We start from the raw sequence: 23,111 nt of genomic DNA, 5'->3' as shown, positions 1-23,111 counted from the left end.
TTGGAAGAGTGGAGCGTGTTGTTGAGTGAGCGGAAAAAATTGTTCTTTTTTCAATTTCTCTTTTTTTTTTTTTTTTTTGGTTAAATTACTATTATATAGTAAAAGTAACTTGTACTTCTAGCCGCTCGCGGCTTTGTCGCGTGACGGTATGGCGTCTGACCCTGCACAGGTAAACCCAAACGTGTCGATGCGAAATGGGTGCAGGTGTGTGCCCGAGCTCGGCGTTAGCGTGGAGGATGTACTCGTGGTGGTGGGAGAATTGATCGAGTTTCAGAATATTCTCTCAGCATCACGAATGAACAAGGCGATTGTAGTGTTTTTAAAATCGGAGCAGTTAGTAAACCAGTACGTTAGAGATCTCGTTCCGTGTGAGTCATGGAACAAGTTCATATATACTGTATGCTAGTACCGACAGCCTTAAGTGCTTCGAATGTGGAAATTTAGGCCACAAACGTTTCTCTTGCCCGTACAAGAAAGAGGATAATGAACAGCGTTTGCCTGTCGATTCAACGGAGATTGGATCGTCTAAAGATAACAACAGTTCAGATATCGTGGAAATTACAACTACACGACAACAAGTGACAGAGAAAAGACCTGTTGAGCGAGTCATCGGGCACAGTGAGGTGAGTGAATGCGATGGTGATGGTGAGCAAGCTGGATGTAGTGATGCTGTTGTAAGGCATTCAAGTCATGAAGTTGAAGATGTGGTTAATAGTGAGAATGTGACTCAGACAGATGTACAAGCAGAGGAAGGCTCAGTAGATGAGTTGGATGGAATGTCTCAATGTACTGATGATAGCATGAAAGATGATGATCAATGGTTGGAAGGAGCAGAGATGTCAAAAGTGTTGAAAGAAGATTTGTATACTGTGGCTCAAATCAACGAATTTCTTGACGATACGAAGGGTAGAAAAATTGAAGTTAGTGATTTTTTTCCAGACTTGGAGAAGTTTATAACATCTGTCATGTGGGCAAGAAGACATAGTAATCATGAAGAGCTTTCACAGCAGAAGCGTTTTAGATTAAAAAAACACATCACTTCAATCTGACAAAAAAGTACAACTGGAAAAAATAGGCCAAAGAGGTGAAAAAAATCTAATTAATCACTATGGGTAATAAGTTTTTTTCTTTTTTCTTGTCTGCTTTCTTTCTCTCTCTTCTTATGGACACTTTACGGGTGGGATCCTTAAATGTTAATGGGATGAGGGATAGGAGGAAAGCAGAAATGATCGTAGAATTTAGCAGGTTGAAAAACTTAGATGTGATTTTCCTGCAAGAAACTCTTAGTGATGTGAATAATGAGGTTGACTGGCAACTGTGGTGGGGTAATGAGTATGTTCTTACTCATGGGACTAACCTGAGTGCAGGAGCTGCAATTATTTTCTCTCCTAGCACTAAAGGTAGAATTCTGTCAAAAAAAGAAATTGAGCCAGGGCGGGTATTGGCAGTTAGAGCTGAGATTTATGGACTGTTTTTTGTTTTTGTTAATATATATGCACCTAATACTGGACCTGATAGGATAAAATCTTTTGATAAATTGAAGATATTTTTAAAACAACAGCAGGTTAATGATTTGATCATTTTAGGGGGGGATTGGAATTGTACACTTGATCCTTCTTTTGATAGAAATGGAGAAGAACCTAATTTTCTGTCACCTACTGTTTTAGCTAATATTATTAAAACTTTTAATTTCACAGACAGTTGGAGAGAAATTAACCCTTGGTTAAACAATATACTTGGGTAAAGGTGAATGAGGGGAGAATTTCAGCTGCACGTTTAGATAGATTGTATTTATCAAATAATATGAAAAACAGAATTGTACATACAGCTATTGTCCCCACTTTTTTTCTGATCACAGACTTATTACTGTTGACTGTACTTTGATACATAGAAGAAATAAGAGTTCGTATTGGCATTTTAATGTAAAGTTACTGCAAGACAAGTTTTTTTGTGAATCCTTTAAATACTTTTGGGAAACTTGGAAAACTGAAAAAAGTAGATATGAAAATGTAACTCTTTGGTGGGAAATTGGTAAAACACATATAAGGGAATTCTGTCAACAATATACATCTTACTCAACTTTGTGTTTGAAATCGACTTTAGAATGGATTGAGAAAGAAATTCTAGTCATTGAAGAGAACATGATGAGAGATCTTGCTGCTAATTTACAAGAGTGGACTGACAAGAAATTAAAGTTGAGTTCTATTCTAAATGAGAAAGTCAAGGGTGCTCTTGTGAGGAGCAGGTTTTTATCTTTGAAAGATATGGATGGACCTACTTCTTTTTTTTTTAACTTGGAACATAAAAGTATACAAGAAATAAAATGTATCGTTTGAAAAACAGTAACGGTCACAATACAAGTGATCCCGTAGTAATGCGGAGATTGGCAGTGGACTTTTATTCTAAGTTATATTCTGCTGAGAACACAGATGAGAAGAGCCAAAATGAACTTTTACAGAACCTTCTTTTAAACGCTGAAGATAAACAAACTTTGGAATCAGAACTTACCTTTGAGGAATTAAGTGCTGCAGTATCAGGACTTGCCTCAGGTCGTACCCCAGGTATAGATGGCCTTCCTGGCGAGTTTTACAAGCACTTCTGGACCTTAATTGGAACTGATTTCTATGAAGTACTACAAGAAGTTTTTCGTATAGGTTTGATGCCTAAAAGTTGTCAACGAGCAGTTTTAACTCTACTTCCCAAGAAAGGTGATCTTACTTTAATAAAGAACTGGAGACCTGTTGCAGTTTTATGTTCCGAGTATAAACTAATATCAAAGTGTTTGGCTAACAGGTTAAACAAAGTAATGCACAGAATTATACACAAAGATCAATACTATTGTATTAAAGATAGATATATCACTGACAATTTGCATTTAATACGTGATGTTATTGATTATGCTTTGAGAAATATTGTTGATATAGGAATCTTATCATTAGATCAGGAAAAGGCATTTGATCGAGTTGATCACCAGTTTCTTTTCAAAGTTTTAAAGGCTTTTGGTTTTGGAGACAATTTTGTTGCAATGATAAAATTGTTGTAGAAGAATGCCACATGTATGATAAAAATGGCGGGTGGACTAAGTGTTCCTGTTAAAGTACAAAGAGGCATAAGACAGGGATGCCCACTCTCAGGTCAACTATATAGTTTGGTCATTGAACCTTTCCTTTGCAAATTGAGAGAAAAGTTAACGGGATTACAGACAAATGTTTTAAATTGTAATGATTGTGTAAAAATTTCAGCATATGCTGATGACATTACTGTGGTTTTAAGAAATGGTCATGATGTTCAGGTTGTAACAGATATTTTAGAGAGTTATAGGAAAGCTTTATCCGCCAAAGTAAATTGGGAAAAAAGTGATGCCCTATGGTGTGGTGTAGATTGTAATGGTCCGAAACTTCCAGCTAGATTACAGTGGGGAAGGGCTGGGTTAAAGTATTTAGGGGTATGTTTAGGAAGAGAGGAATATAAGAATTGGGAGGGCCTGATGGAAAAGGTGTGTGCTCGGTTGTCTCACTGGCATTGGCTGCTACCCCAGCTATCGTATAGGGGAAGAGTTTTGGTCTGCAACAATCTAGTAGCCTCATCCTTATGGCATAAAATTACTGTCTTAGAACCCCCCGAGGAATTGGTGGAAAGTGTCCAAAAACATCTGGTGAATTTTTTTCTGGTCTGGTCAGCATTGGCTAAAAGCATCTGTGTTATATCTGCCCAAACAAGAAGGAGGCCAAGGATTGGTGGATATTAAAAACAGAATAAAAACTTTTAGACTTCAGACAGCAAAAAGACTACTTTATGGGAAAAACGTAAGCTGGGCTGGAGTAGCCTGTGCCCTCCTAAGAAAAGCGGGCAGTATGGGGTTAGACCGACATCTCTTTCTAATGGACACTCAAGGTGTTGATTTGTCTGGATTAACACCTTTTTATCGATCCATGTTGAAAGCCTGGCAAATATTACATATATCAAGGAATCTCCAGGATGTGCGAGGCCTTTGGATGAGAGAAGAACCCCTGTTGTACAATCCTGTTGTGGATTTAGACATTTTGAAGTCATCGACAATGAGGTCTGGTTTAAGGAATGCTGGAATTACAAAGATTGGACATTTAATAACAACAAATGAATGGATGTCTGCTGAGATGCTGGCCGCTAAGCTGGGTGTGAGGTCAATTCGCTTGACACAGAGACTGCTGAATGAGCTTTTTGAATGTTTGCCAAAGGATTTTAAACGGCTGTCACGTAAAAGTAAATTAAATGGTGTGGGGTCAACTGATGCAGTGGCTATTTTAAAGGGGTTAATCAAATCAAGGATAAAGGTGGAATATGCGTACTATCAGCTAATTAAAGACATGGGAACCTGTAACTATACTTGGGGAGTGGAAAAGTGTTTATGTGAAATTTGCATTGATGGTTCTCTGCAAATTTATATCTAAGTGGTTGTGTTATGAAATAAGTGTGGTGGATTTTTTGTGTAGGTTTTAAGTATTTATGTAATTATTTTAACGAAAATTTGTAATTAAAGGATCGTTCAAGTCAAGTCTCTCTCTCTCTCTATATATATATATAGACAGATATAGATTTTGCTCTTATGGAAATAAATTGGTACAAAGTGGCCATAAACTGATTACAATGAATAGTCAGGTCATTAATAACGAGACAAATTACTATTACAATTTGAAAAAAAATGTTCAGATCTTTTTAAATATTTAAGTACCAATTTCCTTCCAAAACAGCAAAATCTGTACATTATTTCAAACTTTTGGCCACCAGTGAGTGTGCATATATATATATATATATATATATATATATATATATATATATATATATATATATATATATATATATATATTAATCTTTTTAAAGAATTTTATATATGATTTTGATATTTAAATTATATAATCTAAGGTGTGATTTCTGTGGCACTAGTGTCACCAAACTAAACTGCAAAAGTCTCCCTTTTTTATTTTTACACTCCCCTATAAGCCATTGTATAAAACTGATTTATGATCAACTATTTTAACATCAAACCTTCCTAATCCACTCTAGGATTTATGTATCATCTAGTTTAACATTAGATTTGAATGAGCAAAATTAACTATTAGTCTTGGGATGCCCCAAGGAAAAGTGTGTTGTATATATGAGTAAATTATAAGTATACTCACTCATAGAAGGTTGTCCATCCATCTTGATTGCTCTTAGTGGCCAGCAGTTCTGAGCTTCCGTGGTAAGTCATCAGGGCTATCTCTTGACCCTGGGTGGAAATGCTCTTCAATGCATTATTAGTTCCAATAGTGAACCAGAAGGTTTGGCCATCAGGGCCCATTATCCAAAGCGGCAGTCCTGTCGTGTCTTTGCGGATAGTCACTTTGTTCTTATTCTTGTCTGTGATACTACTCAGGTCACCTTCTCCAGAGTAGGTCAAGTTGTACAAGTAGTCTCCAGTGGTCAGGCTTTGAGTGTATATATGACTGCCATTTATGTCAAACAAGTAGAGTTCGTCATCAATCGGTGAGGAAAGCTCGTACATGTTTAGTGGGTTTAGGAACGGTTTGTTCCTCCTAACATACCGGATTCGTATGTTACCCAGGTCAGCAATGAAGAGCTCTCCATCAGGTGAGACCGCCAATGAGGAGGGCGCATTTAGTTTGGCATCTTTGGCATAGCCATCATCGCCAGAGTAGCAGTCGCAGTTTGCATCATTCTTGCAATCGCAGCCACTAGGGGCGCCAGCAACCAGCAAGATCTCCCCATTGGTTGAGACCTGTCGTACACGGCTGATCTTCATCTCATCCGATTCTGCGATGTAAAGCATACCGTTGTGGGAGACGGCTAGAGCATTGGCGGATTCCAAGGTGGCATGGATGGCAACTTTACTAATAAGGAAGTGATCCAGGCCAGGAACCTGGCAGTGAATTGGCCTCCCAGCCACAATTCTTACTTGATGGTTCTCTGAGATCTGAAGAACCACGTTATTGTCCAGCACATAAAGGGAATTGTCCATTGGGCTGATGGCCAGGTCAGTAGGCCATTCCAGACGCACCTATTGGGGGTAAGACGAAAAACGTTGTTATAGGTCAACATAATGAAAATATTACATTTGTTGAGTCACATTTATCATGGGTTGAAATGTAAACTGAAACAACTGCTTTTTTTTTTATTAGTAATAAAGCAAACACCATGGTACAGTGACAAACTCAAACAAGTAAGATTAGTGTACATTAAGCATAGGTAGGAGTAAGTTCTATGATCAAAATCTTATATCAAGGCAGGAGTAATTTTATATCACAGTAACTGTATGACATGATTTTGTTATTTTTGTGGAAATTCCACTTATAAAATATTAAATAATGCCTATTTTGGATAATCCCCTGTATTAAAGATTCTTCATGCCATTGGATATTTTTCTCTTGTTATTTTAAACCTTTATTTAGAATGTTTTTGGAGCACACACCAAAAACCTCTCATCCATATTCCCTGATGAGAAAAAAACTACAAAAGTGTAGAGAGACAGGCATTAGAGTAATTACAGCCCAGGCGATGAGCCTTATCTCTTTCCATCTCTCCCGCAGACAGACAAATGACCACGCCCCAAATGCCACATACCCCCACCGTAGATTCAGTCCGGGGCAACAACCGGCTGCCTGCCCATTTCTGGTGAGAAAGTCAGCCACAACCATCGGCGCCCCCGGTCAGTGGGTCACCTCGAATTTAACTCTTTCCCCGCCAGCGTTTTTAAAAAAAAGTTGCCAGCCACCGCCAGGGTTTTTGACGATTTTCGCTAAAATTTAATGGCCTGCGGAATATTTTCTTCCATGAATATATGAAGATGCTATATATCACAATAAAGATCTGAGCCTCTGCTTTTAGGCAAAAAAAAACGATTTTATTTTATCTTCATTTGTTCGTTTTTTATTGCGACTTGAACAGAGGTAGGTTTTGTCAAAAAACAACATTTCAGACAAAAAGCTGAGAAAAAGGCATGTTTATGTCTGATATTTTGAGCTTCTCAATACTCCACTTCTTCATGTTTGAGACGATCGCAGTCTGTTTCTTTGATCAAAGAGTTGCGTACTCTTTCAAAACATGCGCAGGGGTCTTCCTTACCGTATAACACCTAAAACACGGATACCCGGAAAATTCTGTGTTTGGCGGGAAAGCGTTTTTTCATAAAACACGGAAAATTCCGTGTTTGGCGGGGAAAGAGTTAAAGGGCTGAAGAGCCAGATACCCCAAAGCCCGTTTTTCGGCACCACTTTGAAGGATCCAAGTTTGTCGGCAATGGAGGAGTCAGGAGACCGTGAACAACTGAGTATATATTCACACATTCAGATTCATACAAAAACAAAGAAACGTATCTTAGTGGCCAACTCAAATAGGGCTTTCAATATACGTGGTCACTGGCTTTTGCTGCTGGTCCTTCATACACCACTGCTCTGAGCCACTCCCTCTCATCCTTGTCAGGTCTCCCTCCACCATCACTATAATGAGAAACAGGTGTCAGAGTAATTACAGCCCAGGTGACGAGCCTTAGCAATTTACCTCTCCTGAAGACAAACACATGACCACGCTCCCCATGCCACATGAATGCTAAGCGCAGCACTTCAACATGGTAACTAAAGGATATTCCGCTTCCAGGCGGCCGGGCTCCTCCATCCCCCGGAAGATAGCCTGCTCCATTGGGGTGGATGTAGCGGCGAGAACTCTACTGCGCCGTATCCCTTCTCCTTCCCTGGTTTCAACACCAATGTAAAGCAGTTCAATGGATAGGAGGAGGCGAGAACCGGCTTGACAATATAAATAATAGTTTAATGTTGGTTAACTAAAACCAAAAGACACAAACACACACAAAGGACGGATAGCTGCCCATAAACGTAGTCTCTCTCTCGCAATACTGTCCGCAGTTGGCCTTTATCCCTCTCGGAAGCTTGATTAGCCTGATAAGGGGACGGGTATGTAAAATCACGACCCAGCCCCGCCCTCCGCCCTGTCGCAGGCTCCAATAAAGAACAGCACAAAACCGCATCCTGAATGCAGAATGATGCCCTTCAATGTAAACAGGGATCTTGGGAGTCTCAGGGCGATCCTCGCTGTGCATTCAAAAGTGCAGAACTGCAAGATAATGATGCATGTACAGATCTAGTTCATGACAGAGTAGTTTAACCTTTCTAACTGTAACTATTTATTTAAGCAGCGTCAGACAGAAAAAGCAAAAAACTTTAATCTCTTCACAACACCTGACAAATAAAATAAGGGAACATTACTCACTGTAGAGGAATTAACATCCGATAGAGATCGTATTGTAATGTGTTGTTGATGCAGCGCTTTGAGGGCTATGACAGTAGCGGTGCATAAATAACATAACTTTAAGCATTAAAGAGACAAAACGTCTTGCAGCAGGTTTAACTGTGCTGACTATTATTCACTTTTAAACACAGCAAGCTATATTCACACCAAAAGGCTCTCCAAAAAGTATTTGTTTTAGTAGTCGACCCGACTAATCGACTAGTTGCTGGACAACATTTATTCCTAAAATACATTTATTCACACCAAATGTACATTTTCCCTGTTCCTTAACTGAACATATGTGTTACTGACAAAAACAGGCATTACCTATCTGTCACTCATTCAACATTGTGTCAATGTAGTGACACTAGGGGTCGCCCTTGGGAGCCCCAAACACCGCTGATCTTTGAGAAAAGGCCAATGGGAATTGGCCATTGGAATTTGCATGCCACTCCCCCAGACATATGGGTATAAAAGGAGCTGGCTCGCAACCACTCATTCAGATTTTTGATTTTATTTTGGAGCTGAGCGGTTGTGTTCTGCGAGCTGAATTCCTCTGCCAATCCATTCACCTCTGAAGAGCCAAAGCAGATATCAGGTGGTGATACAGTATAATTGAACATTAATTTAACATGTTTAAATAAAAGTGTTAAATTCCCATAAAAATGGGGGGGCCTGTGTATCTCAGCATGTATTGACGCTGACTACCACCTTTGGAGTTGTGAGTTCGAATCAGGGTGTGCTAAGTGACTCCAACCAGGTCTCCTAAGCAACCAAATTGGCCTGGTTGCTAGGGAGGGTAGAGTTACATGGGGTAACCTCCTCGTGGTCACTATAATATGTGGATCTCGCTCTTGGTGGGACATGTGGTGAGTTGTGCATAGATGCTGCGGAGAATTTCATGGGCCTCCACATGCTACATCTCCGTGGTAATGCACTCAACAAGCCATGTGATAAAATGCACAGATTGGCTGTCTCAGGCACAGAAGAAACTGAGATTCGTTCTCCGCCAACCGGATTGAGGCGAGTCACTATGCCACCTCGAGGTCTTAGAGCACATTGGGAATTGGCCATTCCAAATTGGGGAGAAAAGGGGAGAAACAAATCCCATAAAAATACATTTACATTTTCAGCATATGTTGTTCATTGATAAATGTTTTTTTAATTATAAAGTTATGTTTTGTACTTTACTTGTCGCTACATTTGCAAAACAAGATATTAAGTTTTTGCTGTATTCATAATGAAGAAACAACAAATAATTTTGTTGCAAAATTATTTGTTAAATAATTAATCTGGAATTTAGTATACTCCAAAGTAAAATACATTTTTGCTGCTTAAGGAAGTAACCTTAATATATACAATAAAAAATTATAAAATATTTTGTAAGACAATACATGTAATTTTACAGTAAAATATTGTAAAAAAAAAAAAAAAAAAAAAGATTTTAGATGTAAAAGTACCACATAATTAATGGTAAAAAAATATATTATGTCTAACAAGAGATTACATGTACTTTTACTCCAACTTTTCATAAAATCATGGTGAAATACAATAATTGGGCATTCCCAGAATTGACTGTGTGAGCCAACACATTTAATTATATTTTATGGAAATAGATATGTTTCTTCTTATTTTTTATATCAGTTATGTACAATAGGGTGTTCTTTGCTATATTTTATGCAGTTTAGTTAATGTTTATTACATAATTTTAGTATCACATGTGTTACTATGATGGTGTTTTGTGCTTGTGTGAGCAGTGGTGGATAGTAACGAATTAAATGTAATTCGTTACTGTACTTAAGTAGCTTTTTTGCGTATCTGTACTTTACTGAAGTATTTCAATTTGGGGAGACTTTTACTTTAACTCCACTACATTTCAAAGTCAAATATCTTTTTACTCTACTACATTTTCAAAATCAGTTGTTCCTTTTTATTTATGAGTGGATAAAAATGTAACTGGTCAAACGAGCCACCAATCACAGTACAGCGCGCGCGCGCTTTGTTTTGAACTTGCCTTGGCGGCATCTACTAAGCGCGAACCAGGGGTGCGTTTCCCAAAAGCATTGTTAGACAACTATGGTCGCAAGTTCCGTCGCTATCATCATAGTTCAACGAGTCGGTGTTTCCCGAAACCATCGTGCAAACAGCATCGCAGAGTTGTGTGGTTGGAACGACAGCTCTCGACCTGTGGTTAGAAGCAGAGTTTCTTGTTATTATAACATGTGGGCTTAATAAATTAATATCTTGAGCCAAATAAGCAAGATGACATTCAGTTCAATCAGTATCTTTTATTTAGAAGACATACAAATGTCCTTTATGTCTTTTAGTTTGTCAATAGATTTAAAGCACCGTTTTTGAAGAGTGCGCATGTGTGAACGTGCTCTAGTGCGTAAGAACGAGCCTATGATTGAATCTGGAAATAAAGTAAATAACTGAGAAAAATATGAGATAGTCCTCAGATGACATGTCCGTCATTTATAGCAAAACATCTAGCATTAATTCGATCGCAAACAGATTCATTAAAAGTAGTTTTTACTCCACCACATGTGTGACATCATTAACCAACGTGGTTGAACAACCAATTTGCGACAATACGGTTTGGGGAAACAGTCGTGACTAGCAAGTTGATTTCTTCAACAGTGCATCGTACTACGGTAGTGGAGCAGCAAGTTACGTCGTTATACGGAAACGCACCCCAGAGCCGTTAAATATGAGAGTTCGTGAACATTTAATGGCGTTGTGCAGGTTTATGTGAATGTATCATAACATTAGGATGTTAATAATTATGGCCATAGACACTCCAGAAAAATATATACAGTAAATACTGTAAATGTATTATACCTTATGGGAACAGTCCCCTTCCCTCCAAAATTAAACACACAAAGAATGTATTCAATTCAAATATATATATATACACATCTGACTAATTGATGTCATTTTATTAATAGATTGGTGTGCCAAGAGTGACATAAGTCTTCATGTAGACTGAGTTAAGCAAGAGTCTTGTGACAAATTATAATAGGACATTATGGCCATAAAAAAATCATAGTACTTGGATACTTAAGTACATTTGAAGGCAAATACTTTTGTACTTTTACTCAAGTGAATGTTTAAAGGCAGCACTTCTACTTTTACTTGAGTAATATTTTACCTTGAGTATCTTTACTTTAACTCAAGTACATGGTATGTGTACTTCGTCCACCACTGTGTGTGAGTAACACTGTGCACTGTCTATATTTGTGTATTAATTTAATTATTGTTCATGGAAAGTCACTCATGATGAACTTTGAGTCATCATGTGGCCTTTTGTGGTTACAGTGTTTAATATTATAGACTAAAAATGAATAAATAAGTAAATAAAGCATATAAAGTGAAAAACTGATATTTGTAGTCCTGGAAGGCTCATATTTGAAGTTTTTAATACGTAATACTATAAATGGTAATGAACTGTAAATTTACGGTATTTGACAATGGATTTTATTTCCCAGCACGATTTGCATTAGACTTGATTGGGAGAGTAAATGTTAAAATTAAGAGCAATTTTATGTGTTTTTGTGCAAGATGAATAAAGGGGGACATTTATAAGTATTTCATGTTCCCCTTCTGACGCTCTCTCCATGTTGTGTCGGAGAAGCGACACTAGGGGTCTCTCTTGAGAGCCGATATATGCCTCTGTTCTATGAAAACAGGCCAATGAGAAGTCGGCAGACGGTATTTGCATATCCCGCCCCCGAACATATGGGCATTTAAGCGGGGCAAATACGTCAAATTCAGAAAATTTCTTCGGAGCCAATTGTCGTGTATGCAGTTTGCTGCGAGTTACACACCAGTTCCTGCTATTCCTCTGACGCTCTGCATGCTGTTGGATCTGACGGCGCACAACAGCGGCTTTCTCCTTCGTGCACGGCTGTGCAATCTTGCACCTGGGCGCTTCGACAGCGCAGACAAACTCAGAAAGAGTTTCTTTAAAAAGAGTAATTTCCTCTAAAATAGCAAAACACATTGGCATTGAACGTCCTTTTCAGTGCTCTCCGCTTCAGACGGCCACAGGCGTTGTCTCGTGTGTTTGGGCAGCGATCACACCGAGGCTGCATTTGAGGATGACAACGTTGCGGTCGCGGCTTGCTTTCAATAGAAAGCAAGCCACTCCAGCCGCCCCCCGCGTTGCTCCTTCCCACGGGATTGAGGACGATGCAGTTGGCGATGGAGGCAATTTGGGGATGGCAGCGGGTGCAGCTCCACCGGGTACGCCCCCTCGGACCACCCGCCCCCGGCACGCTCGTTGACTCCCGTCCATGCTCGAGTTAACAGCGGCTCGCCTCACAGCCAGTCTGCCTATCCTCTCGAGCCCGAAGTGGATGAGCTCGCCGCTGCATTGGAGAGCGCGGTATCGAACGCGAAGGACTCCCCTGGGCTGCCGCTTCCGGGCCTGCACGCCCAGGCAGAGGCCGACGCTCAGATGACCGACATGCTTTCTCGGGCCACCGCTAGCGTGGGCTTGGATTGGAACCCTCCATCCTCCCCACAGCCATCACGGCTGGATGACTGGTTCACAGGGTCTGGGCGCCGCTCACAGCCTCGCCCCACCGGTCCCGTTTTTCCCGGAAGGGCATGATGAGCTGACGTCATCGTGTAGCGCACCCCTCTCCACTCGTCACATCGCACTTGCTCATTCGCTCTCGCCACCCTCGACGGCCGAGCGCGCCACGGATACACAGCGACACCCCAGGTGGATAGGGCAGTTGCGCTCCACCTATGCCCCGGAAACCCTACCACCTGTCGGGGCCACCCTGTACTCCCCTCCCGGCCCTGTAGGACAACATCCTCGCTGACCACGAAGGCCTACAGCGCTGCTGGACGTGCCGCTTCCGCCCTGCATGCCATGGCCCTCCTGCAAGTACACCAGACCAAGGCACTCAGAAATATGCACAGGGGTGGCCCTGATCCCGACACGCTGCAGGAACTGCGCTCAGCGACCGACCTCGCCCTGAGAGCTACGAAGGTCACAGCGCAGTCACTCGGGCAGGCGATGGCCACGCTCGTGGTCCAGGAACGTCAACTGTTGCTGAACTTGGTCGAGCCGACAAGTCTCGCTTCCTCAACGCCCGTCTCCCAGTTCGGCCTCTTTGGCAACACCGTCGAGGACTTTGCCCAACAGTTCTCCACGGTGAAGAAGCAGATGGAGGCCATCTCTCACATCATGCCCCGCCGCAAACCTGCCGCCCCGGGCCATGCCCCGTCTGCTCGCCGAGGGCGTCCCCCTGCGGCTAAGGAACGCTCTGCTCTGCCTCAACCCGGGCCCAGCTCTCGGCCCCAGCATCGAGCACTCTGCAGGAAGCGCACGCCCCCTGTATCACGGACCCCCTCGAGGACTTGGAAGGCTCCCAGGCGCTCCGGAGACAGCCGACCCAGAGTCCAAGACGTTAGCTCCGGAGGTGGTAAGACCGCTCACCCTAACAAGGATCTTGTGTTTTTTCATTTGCCGCACCCCATAACAAGGGCTGCAGTACCCAAATTCTCAATAACAGAGCTATTTCCTTTTTGTCTCTGGGTCACCTGGCCCGCAAATGCTGTTCTCACGGCACTTTGCTTCCAGATCTCAACAGTCCCAGCTTCCTGAATGCGGTACCCCTGCCCTCGGCCCCACGACTGTTCCCGGCCGGCCGGTTCAGACGAGTCAAGAGGACGCCAACCGGGTGCGCGGAGCAAGGTAAGTGGTCAGCACTAAAGCCTCGGGACGCACCACTGCCTCCCGACGCCATATTACCTGTTCCGCCCGCTGCAAAGCCCCGCCGGGTATGTCCAAAATACTCATCCATTGGTGCCCCTAGCATGGAATTTAGAGGCATGGCTTTCACTGCCCAACCCGTCGATGCTGGCTGCATCGACTCGGGTCCCCAATTCAGTTTGCCAGGCCTCCGCCCCCCTTCGCGGGCGTCCGTTTTTCTGCAGTATACGGCGAACATGCCAAATCCCTGCGCAAGGAAATCACCTTTCTTTTACTCAAAGATGCGATAGAGCCTGTCCCTCCAACCGAAATGAAGAAGGGTTTCTACAGCCCTTACTTCATTGTACCCAAGAAAGGCGGCAGCTTACGACCGATCTTGGACCTGCGAGAGTTACTATGCGCGCACAGAGACCAGGTGCTCAGGCACCTCAGCCGTTTGGGACTTCAGGTCAACTGGGAAAAGAGCAAGCTCGCCCTGGTTCAGAGCATCTCTTTTCTCGGCATGGAGTTAGTCTCAATGTCAGCACGTCTCTCCAACGAGCGTGCACAGTCAGTGCTGAAATGCCTTGCTTCCTTGAAGCCAGGCACTATGGTCGCTTTAAAATGTTTCCAAAGGCTCCTGGGGTACATGGCATCCTCCGCGGGATGGCATGTCCTGGGGAACATGGCATCCTCCTCCCACTGTGTGAGAATCACCACTGCCTGCCGCCAAACCTTCAAACCCTGTACAGACCTCTGCTTTCTATGGGCAGGAGTACCCTTGCAGCAGGTGTCCCGACGCGTCCTGGTCACGACTGACGTCTCCAAATTGGGTTGGGGCACCGTATGCAACGGGTACGCAGCCGCGGGCTGTTGGAACAGGGGGCCCCGCTGCGCTGGCACATCAACTGCCTAGGGTTGTTGCCCTGAGGAAGTTTCTCCCGTTAATTCGAGAGAAACATGTCCTAGTCAGGTCAGACAGCACCACAGTGGTGGCCTACATAAATCTCCAAGGCGGAGTAGGCTCCCACCACATGTCACAACTCGCCCGTCGTCTCCTCCTTTGGACTCAAGTCGCTGCGTGCCACTCACATCCCCAGCAAACTCAATGTGATAGCGGACGCGACGTCACGACAACGCTTGCCCAGTGGGGAGTGGAGGCTTCACCTCCAGTCGGTCCAGCTGATCTGGGAGTGGTTCGGCAAGGCCCAGGTAGACCTGTTTGCCTCCCAAGAAACCTCACACTGCCCGCTCTGGTATACCCGGATAGAGGCTCCCCTCGGGGCAGATGCATTGGCACACAGCTGGTGAGCCTTCTTGCACAGCAAGAGGGGAGGCTGTCCCCCTCCACCCTCAAGGTGTATGTCGCCGCCATCGCAGCTCACCATGACACGATAGACGGCAAGTCTCTGGGTAAGCACGACTTAATTATCAGGTTCCTAAAAGGCTTGCCCACTGGGTTGTCGATGCCATTTCATTGGCTTATCACATCCAGGCCGTGCCCCAACCCCCCGCGGGTTTGAGCGCACTCAACCAGAAGTGTTGCATCCTCATGGGCACTGGCCGTGGGCACCTCCCTAGCAGACATCTGTAGAGCAGCAAGGTGGGCAACACCTATCACTTTCGCAAGATTCTACAATCTCCGAGTTGAGTCAGTATCGTCCCATGTTTTCTCAGGTCCGAGCCCGTAGAACTCGGTAACACGCTGACGAACTGGCCGGGTGAATCGCTTGCGCCTAGCGCCTTTCCCTCAGCCGAGGTAAAATAGTGTGCCTTTGTTCCCAGGAGACCCCATCTCTCGGATCCCTGGCTGATTCCTCCCTAGCCCTCATGGGTCCGCAGTTCAGCAGAGGAACTCACCGACCCAAGCCACTACGGGTACTCAATCTACCCTGTACTGGAATAGGTGCTCCACAGGTTAAGCCTCCTGTTCGGACTCCCCATGTGTGTAATTTCCGTGGTACTGTTCCCTCACGAGCAGACTCCCGTGTCTCCCTTAGGCAGTTCCAGCTGCCTTGGTCGCAGTGCTGTAGCAACTCCCCCCTCTACGAGGCTGGATCTACCACCGCGCCAACTTTCCCACATAGGTCCTAAACGGCCATGTGATGTATTCGCCACCTTTACCTCCCCTGCAGGGTAGGTGTGGTCTCCGCAGGGTCTTCTCCCCCTGAAAGAATAGGAAACTGGGTAGGACCCCCCTTCCCTTAATGCATGTAAGGGCCCTGGCCGTAATTGCTCTATGCGAGAAACATAGAGAGAAAAGAGGCCCAGCCAGGCTTGGCCCGTTCCCAGGTTGGCAAGCATCACCTTGTTCCCCTCACTAGGGTAACCAGAAGGATTCTGATGACTTTAATGGGGCATTGGGGACAGAAGGAGGGAACGAGACGTTGTGTCTTCCTCGCCATTTCGCTGAGCCGAGCCACTGTTGTGGCCGGACCATTTCCGGCTCCTCAGAAAAATCCTGAATGAACTCCCATATTTGCCCCGCTTAAATGCCCGTATGTCCGGGGGCGGAATAAGCAAATACCGTCTGTCAACTTCTCATTGGCCTGTTTTCATAGAACAGAGGCATATATCTGTGCTCAAGAGAGACCCCTAGTGTTGCTTCTCCGACACAACGTCTCGTTCCCTCCATCGGGGAACAGAGGTTACATACGTAACCTAGACATTCTGTTATGTTGAGACTTAGAAGTGTTTCTTTAATGTTGGAGTTTTGGGGGTTACCACTGTGGTGAAGAGTCGAGCTTGAGCTTAAAAGGTCCTGAAATTAAATGTTCCGAAGTCTAATTCTAAATGCATGGTGGAGTAAACCTACTTTAACTCTTATGGTTAAAAACTGAAATGAGTTACATTGAAAATATGTTGTTTAATGAATGGTCTAACAATGTTATTTCTATTTACAGTCAAAACATGTTTTTAATTAATGGTCTAAACATTTTCATTTTTCTAAATGAACAGTCAAAACAATAATTTCATTTTATAGTTGAAATATTCATTCAAATTACATTTTAAACCTGTCATTTCAATTTACAGTGTTAACAAACAATTTGAAATTACTATTTAAACATGTTATATGTTTATGTTTTTTTTTTTAAATGATCAGATTAAAGCATTACAGCAGGGAGAAAATGATCGTGAGGACTCTAGAACCTCACTCTAGGACTCTAGGACCTCTAAACACACTTTCACTATATCTGTCAGCCCACCACATGAATATCTTTTTCTGGCTTTGGGTTATTAATTTCATAATGGAGAGAGACTGCAGCAGGGGAAAAAGACCTTGGAAACAAAATGTGGCACACTTATTAAATATGAGTGCTGCTTTCTGCCCAGCAGCCTAAATGATGACTTATTGTTCTGGAAATAATGCAGCAGGCTTTTAACACACAAAAATGATTGAATCTTGTAAATTTGCATGAGCCCTTTTCACACTGGTGGACTGTAATCACTCTCTGAGGGTCTGAATATGAAGTGTCCTATTTCAATAGCGTTCTTGGCATTGTAACAAGGCTGGCTGATTAAAAGGTGGTGTTAATGCACTGAGAGAAATTAGAAAAAAAAAGCTACCACGCAGAGCCTAATATTAACAAAATTATATATATATATACACTGTATACATATACATATATATACACTTATATATATATGCCCAGTGGGCATATATACTATATATATATATAGTATATGAGTCAGAAACTAATTTGGAGCCATGCTTTGTGTTTTTACAGAGCAGTGAGAAAAGCTATGTAAATAGCATGACAAATAATGTACACTAAAAACTGCCTTAAAAGTTTGCAGACTTTCACATATTTTTTCCTAAATGTGACTGTGTATAAATGAAGAGACAGAGAAAAGTTATGCTAGGAGAGTCAACTAAGTGTTATTTCAATTGAAATAAAAATGTTAAAAACTTAATTTTAGAAACATAGATAGTGATTTAATATTAAAACGAATGCTGTCAGTCAATTATTTAATAGGGATTAATCGCTATGGCTTGCAGAGATTTTTATTTGTTTTATTTTTCATAATTAAACATGATAAATCCCAGATTTTGAAAGTGCTAAAATTTGACTCTATACATTTCTATTCCTGTCAAAATGAATTTAGTTTCTTAGAAAAGACACAAAACAAAAAAAACATTTTATTAACAAAGCATTCCACAGTATACATGTAGAAATAGACTTAATAGCATCAATTTAAGTAACGATAATGGTTTTCTAATGTCTAAGTGGGAGGCTGACTAATTGAAATAAGTAATCTCTATAGTTTGCATTTTCATTTCAATGGGCATTAAATCTCTTAAACCTCATCCTCTACCATATTAATAGCGGCTATCCACTTTATAGCAATTGTGAAGCTGCATTTACATGATTTGCACTTTGAACTCCACATGTAAAGTGCTTGCAGAGAACGTTGTGTTTTACTTTTAGTGCTGGCATTGTCCACGTAAAGAAACTTAATAATTTTCGTTATTTATTTTTATAATTATCTATGTCTTGCTGCTGTTTTTGTATTGTTGTACACGGGAAGCTCCTGTCACCAAGACAAATTCCTTGTATGTGTAAGCATACTTGGCAATAAAGCTAATTCTGATTCTGAATTTGCTTATCGAGCAAACAGGTATGTGGGTGATGCAGTCAACATGGGATTGCATCACATCCTGCAACACCTAGAGAGACCAGGGACATATTCAAGGATCTTTTTAGTGGACTTTTGTGTGGACAGTTTGGCTTTGAACACCATCATCCCAGCTATTTTCCAGACTGAATTACACCAACTCTCTGTTCCCATGTCCATCTGTCAGTGGATCACCAGCTTTCTGACAGAGAGGCAGTAGGTAGTGAGACAGGGGAAATTCACTTCTAGCACATGTACAATCAGCACTGGTGCCCCCCAGGGATGTGTGCTCTCCCCTCTATTCTCCCTGTATACCAATGACTGCACCGCCAAAGACCCCTCTGTCAAACTCCTGAAGTTTGCGGATGACAATACTGTCATCAGCCTCATCCAAAATATGATATGTCTGTATACAGAAGGGAGGTTGAAGGGCTGGTTCACTGGTGCAGTCAAAACAACCTGGAGCTCAACGCACTCAAAACAGTGGAGTGGACTTTAGGAGGAACACCCCAATATTGATCCCGCTCACCATTCTAAACAGCACTGTGGCAGCAGTGGAGTAATTCAGATTCCTGGGCACTACCATCTCACTGGACCTGAAGTGGGAGACCCACATTGACTCCACCGTGAAAAAGGCCCTGCAGAGGTTGTACTTCCTTCGCTAGCTGAGGAAGTTCAACCTGCCACAGGTGCTGCTGATGCAATTCTACTCAGCAGCCATTGAGTCTGTCCTCTGCACTTCAATAACTGTCTGGTTTTGTTCAGCTAAGAAATCGGATACTACAACGGACAGTTCAGACTGATGAGCATATTATTGGTTGCCCCTGCTCTCCCTTCAAAAACTGTACACTACCAGATTGAGGAAAAGGACTGGTAAAATCACTCTAGTCCCAACTCCTTTTTGAAAGGTAGTCTTCTGGAAAGCGCTACAGAGCACTGATCACCGGAAATGTCAGGCACAGGAACAGTTTTTCCCTCAAGCTATCAATCTCATGAACAGATAAAACTCCCCCATTGAGCAATAATTATGTGCAATACACTGCTTAGTCTACTTATATTTATCCAACATACCCTGCCTCTTCTGCCATACATTCCCTTGCATCTTTATATAACAGATTTGTATTTGTACATACTGTAATTTCCGGACTATTGAGCGCACCTGAATATAAGCCGCACCCACTGATTTTTAAATAAAATATTATTTTGAACATAAATAAGCCGCACCTGTCTATAAGCCACAGGTGCCTACCGGTACATTGAAACAAATGAACTTTACTCAGGCTTTAATGAAACACGGCTTGTAACAAAAATAAATAGGCTTTAACGAAACACGGTGTGGCAGCGGGGGCGTGGTCAAGCGCCCGTCCGGGAGAGAAAAGCGATAAGGGCGCTTACACCTGAGCTAAATTATGTCTAACACCGGTGTCTAATTTCAGTAAGCATGGGGAGAGCGGCATAAAAAGGCAGCAGCCACAGAGCTGAGAGAGTGACACACGTCAGTCTAGTGTTGGCGCATAGAAGAATTGAGAAACTTTATAAAATTGATTGTAAACATTGCTGTGGCCATTAAAAGCCTTACCTGGAACATCAAGTGCCCTGCTGAAAACGGTCACACTGGTGCCCGTGTGACAGTTTTCCCAAGAAGGACACCTGAAGCAGGGCACTTGAAATTAGACACCGGTGTTAGACATAATTTAGCGCAGGTGTAAGCGCCCTTACAGCTTTTCTCTCCCGGACGGGTGCTTGACCACACCCCCGCTGCCACACACGGCTTGTAAAAAAACATTTGCAGTAAACAGTAGCCTACCAAGAAAGTCATTGGTCACTATCTTCCTCGTCCTGTGCACTGAAACCACTGAAGTCATCTCCTTCGGTGTCGGAGTTGAATAGCCTCAGATTTAATTGTCTTTTTGCACTGAGTCAATTCCTCACGCTGCTGTTTCCAACGTCTTATCATCGACTCATTAAGACCAAGCTTCCGTGCAGCAGCTTATTTTCCAACAGCCAGATCAATCGCCTTCAACTTCAAAGCAGCATCATATGCGTTTCTCCATGTCTTTGCCATGGTGAGGGTGACAAAATGACTACTGTAATCAGAATGATGGGAAGTTTGAGCGCGCTCGATTTAATCTAAACAGTAAAAAAAAAAAGTTGTTTTGACCTTAACCCGTTCGGCAATTTCAATTGGTCTAATGGAAGCTTCACGCCGCCAAAAAGCTGAGCACGTCACAGAATGTTTTTTATATATATATATATATATATATATATATATATATATATATATAAAATTTGAAAGCGGGAAAAATCCATATATTAGCCGCGTCATTTAAGCCATGAGGTTCAAAGCGTGGGAAAAAAGTTGCGGCTTATAGTCCGGAAATTACGGTACATATATATATATTATTATATATTTTTTTTATATATATAATTTTTTTTCTTATTGTGTATTTCTATATATACTTATGTTTTCTATTCACTTTTTATTCATATAGCACCAAGACAAATTCATTGTATGTGTGAACATACTTTGCAATAAATCTCATTCTGATTCTGATGTTTATTTCAGTAATTGGCATCCAGTTATAATCTTAGAAATCAGTTATTTTGCATTCATTTTAAAGTGTGTACACAAATGTGTGTAAATATGTCTGATCAAATAACGATTTAACCATTTAATATGTACCTTGGGTCTTTAATGACCTGGGACTATAGGATATATATAAATAAATACAATTACAAAAAGAAAACATCTTTTTTTCTAACTGCTTGATTACCAAAAGTGTATAGGGTTGGTGACACAAGATATGTAATAGTGCCGCAATATGATTCCATAAATAATATTTTTATGGTTAATGTATATCTATATTTTATTATAAGTTAATAATCATAGGAAATGTATTTCTTAGATTTTTTTTATGTGTGTCTCACACTATTTCACTATTAATTTTACACTGTCTAAGCTTTTTGTTGTCCATTTTTAATAGATGCATGATGGGTCATTAAAGACTAGAGGTATGTTTTTAGGGTTTAGAAAATAATATTACGTCTAATATTACTTCAGTTTTTTTTCATCACACTGAATAAACAAGGTCAAGTCGAGTGCATGCATTGTGGGATACAGTATTTTGTGCAGTGTACTCTGATGTATACTGTACATTTTGGCAAATGTAGTAAGCCATATATTCCATACATACATCAAAGCTATACTATGCACAGAATATTAATTATATACAAACTGCAGAAATAGTAATAGTAGTATAGTAGTATCCCATTCCAAACCTAGCCAATATCTTTCAACTGTAAATGCTTAAAAAAACAATGCATCAGCAAAAAAAGAGAGAAAAAAAAGATTAAATGAAAGCAGAAATGGATAACTGCTGAAAAGTGGAGGATGCCATACTAAAGTAGGCCTCAACTGTATGAGGATTTCTCCATCTAAAAAGATCCTGGATGGCCCGATAAGCCCATAACAACATAAAACACAGCACTCAATACACCACCCTGCTCTCATTCCTGGAAATGATCTCTATGCCCTGAGCTAATCTATAACAAAACTCCCCCTGATACTAGTCTGCAGTAATCTATTGGCCACAGCCACTGTCATGGCTGAAGTAGCACCAAGCATTGATTTTAAGATATGATTAGGTCACAGTAAGGCCAGAAGAAAGAAGACCCTCACTTGCTAACTGAATCACCATGTTATCTTCGATGTTGGTCAGTGATATCTATCCAAAGCTAAAACCCACAACACACAGAGAACGTGATATCAACTTTTCTTATCAAGGAGGAGGGATTTATGGAATAAGACATCATGGTCTTCGATAACAGTAGTGGAGGTACAGTAGTGTGGGATAGATCGGTGACTGTATTATTTAGAAAGCACTGTGTTCTATTTGAACTGTCATATTAGGGCACAGACATTTGATAAACATCTTAAAAAGAACAATTTAACACACAAACTAAATCATAAATGTTGCAAAAAAACATCATTCTAATTAGCCATCTGGGAATATTTTATAACAATGCATAAAAGAATGTTCTGGGTACAGTTCATCTTAATCGACAGAATATGTGGTGTCATAATAAATACCAAAGAAATGTTTTTTGCCTCTCCCCTCGTTTATATAAGAACAAATACAAGCCAAAATCGTGTTTACAGTAAGGCACTTACAATTGAAGTATATGGGGCCAGTTAATAACTGTAAATATACACACGGTTTCAAAAGTATAGCCACAAGCCAGAAACATCACACATGATACATGATACAATCTCTGTTCTAGATGATTTTAGATAGATAGTCCCCTATTTAGCTAAAATCACTTACTAATCATATCTGTGTACAGTATATCCAATATTACAGTTTCATTGTTATGACAAAGTAACACACTGTTAAAAATCCTTTATGATTTTTATCACACTAAATTCATGTAGAATAGAGATTGTATCACACTAAAACATGTTTAACCTCCTGAGACCTGAGTGTGACTGCTGTGTGCAGTTTCCATT

At 41.6% G+C, this 23,111-nt stretch overlaps 1 protein-coding gene across 2 annotated transcripts in view; it reads right to left on the bottom strand.

Annotated features, from left to right (window-relative positions):
- Nucleotides 1–23,111, bottom strand: part of LOC127629619 (teneurin-4-like) — a 410,961-nt gene that overhangs the window by 46,999 nt on the left and 340,851 nt on the right. For both annotated transcript variants that reach the window (XM_052106743.1, XM_052106742.1), the window contains one exon: nucleotides 5,160–6,037. In XM_052106743.1, the coding sequence (XP_051962703.1) occupies nucleotides 5,160–6,037 (878 nt within the window). The remainder of the gene's footprint in view (nucleotides 1–5,159; nucleotides 6,038–23,111) is intronic.

The sequence above is a fragment of the Xyrauchen texanus genome, chromosome 36 (assembly GCF_025860055.1).
Source record: "Xyrauchen texanus isolate HMW12.3.18 chromosome 36, RBS_HiC_50CHRs, whole genome shotgun sequence".
Lineage (NCBI taxonomy): Eukaryota > Metazoa > Chordata > Actinopteri > Cypriniformes > Catostomidae > Xyrauchen > Xyrauchen texanus.
Note: the sequence above shows the minus strand (reverse complement) of the source record. Positions and strands in the feature narration are given on the sequence as shown.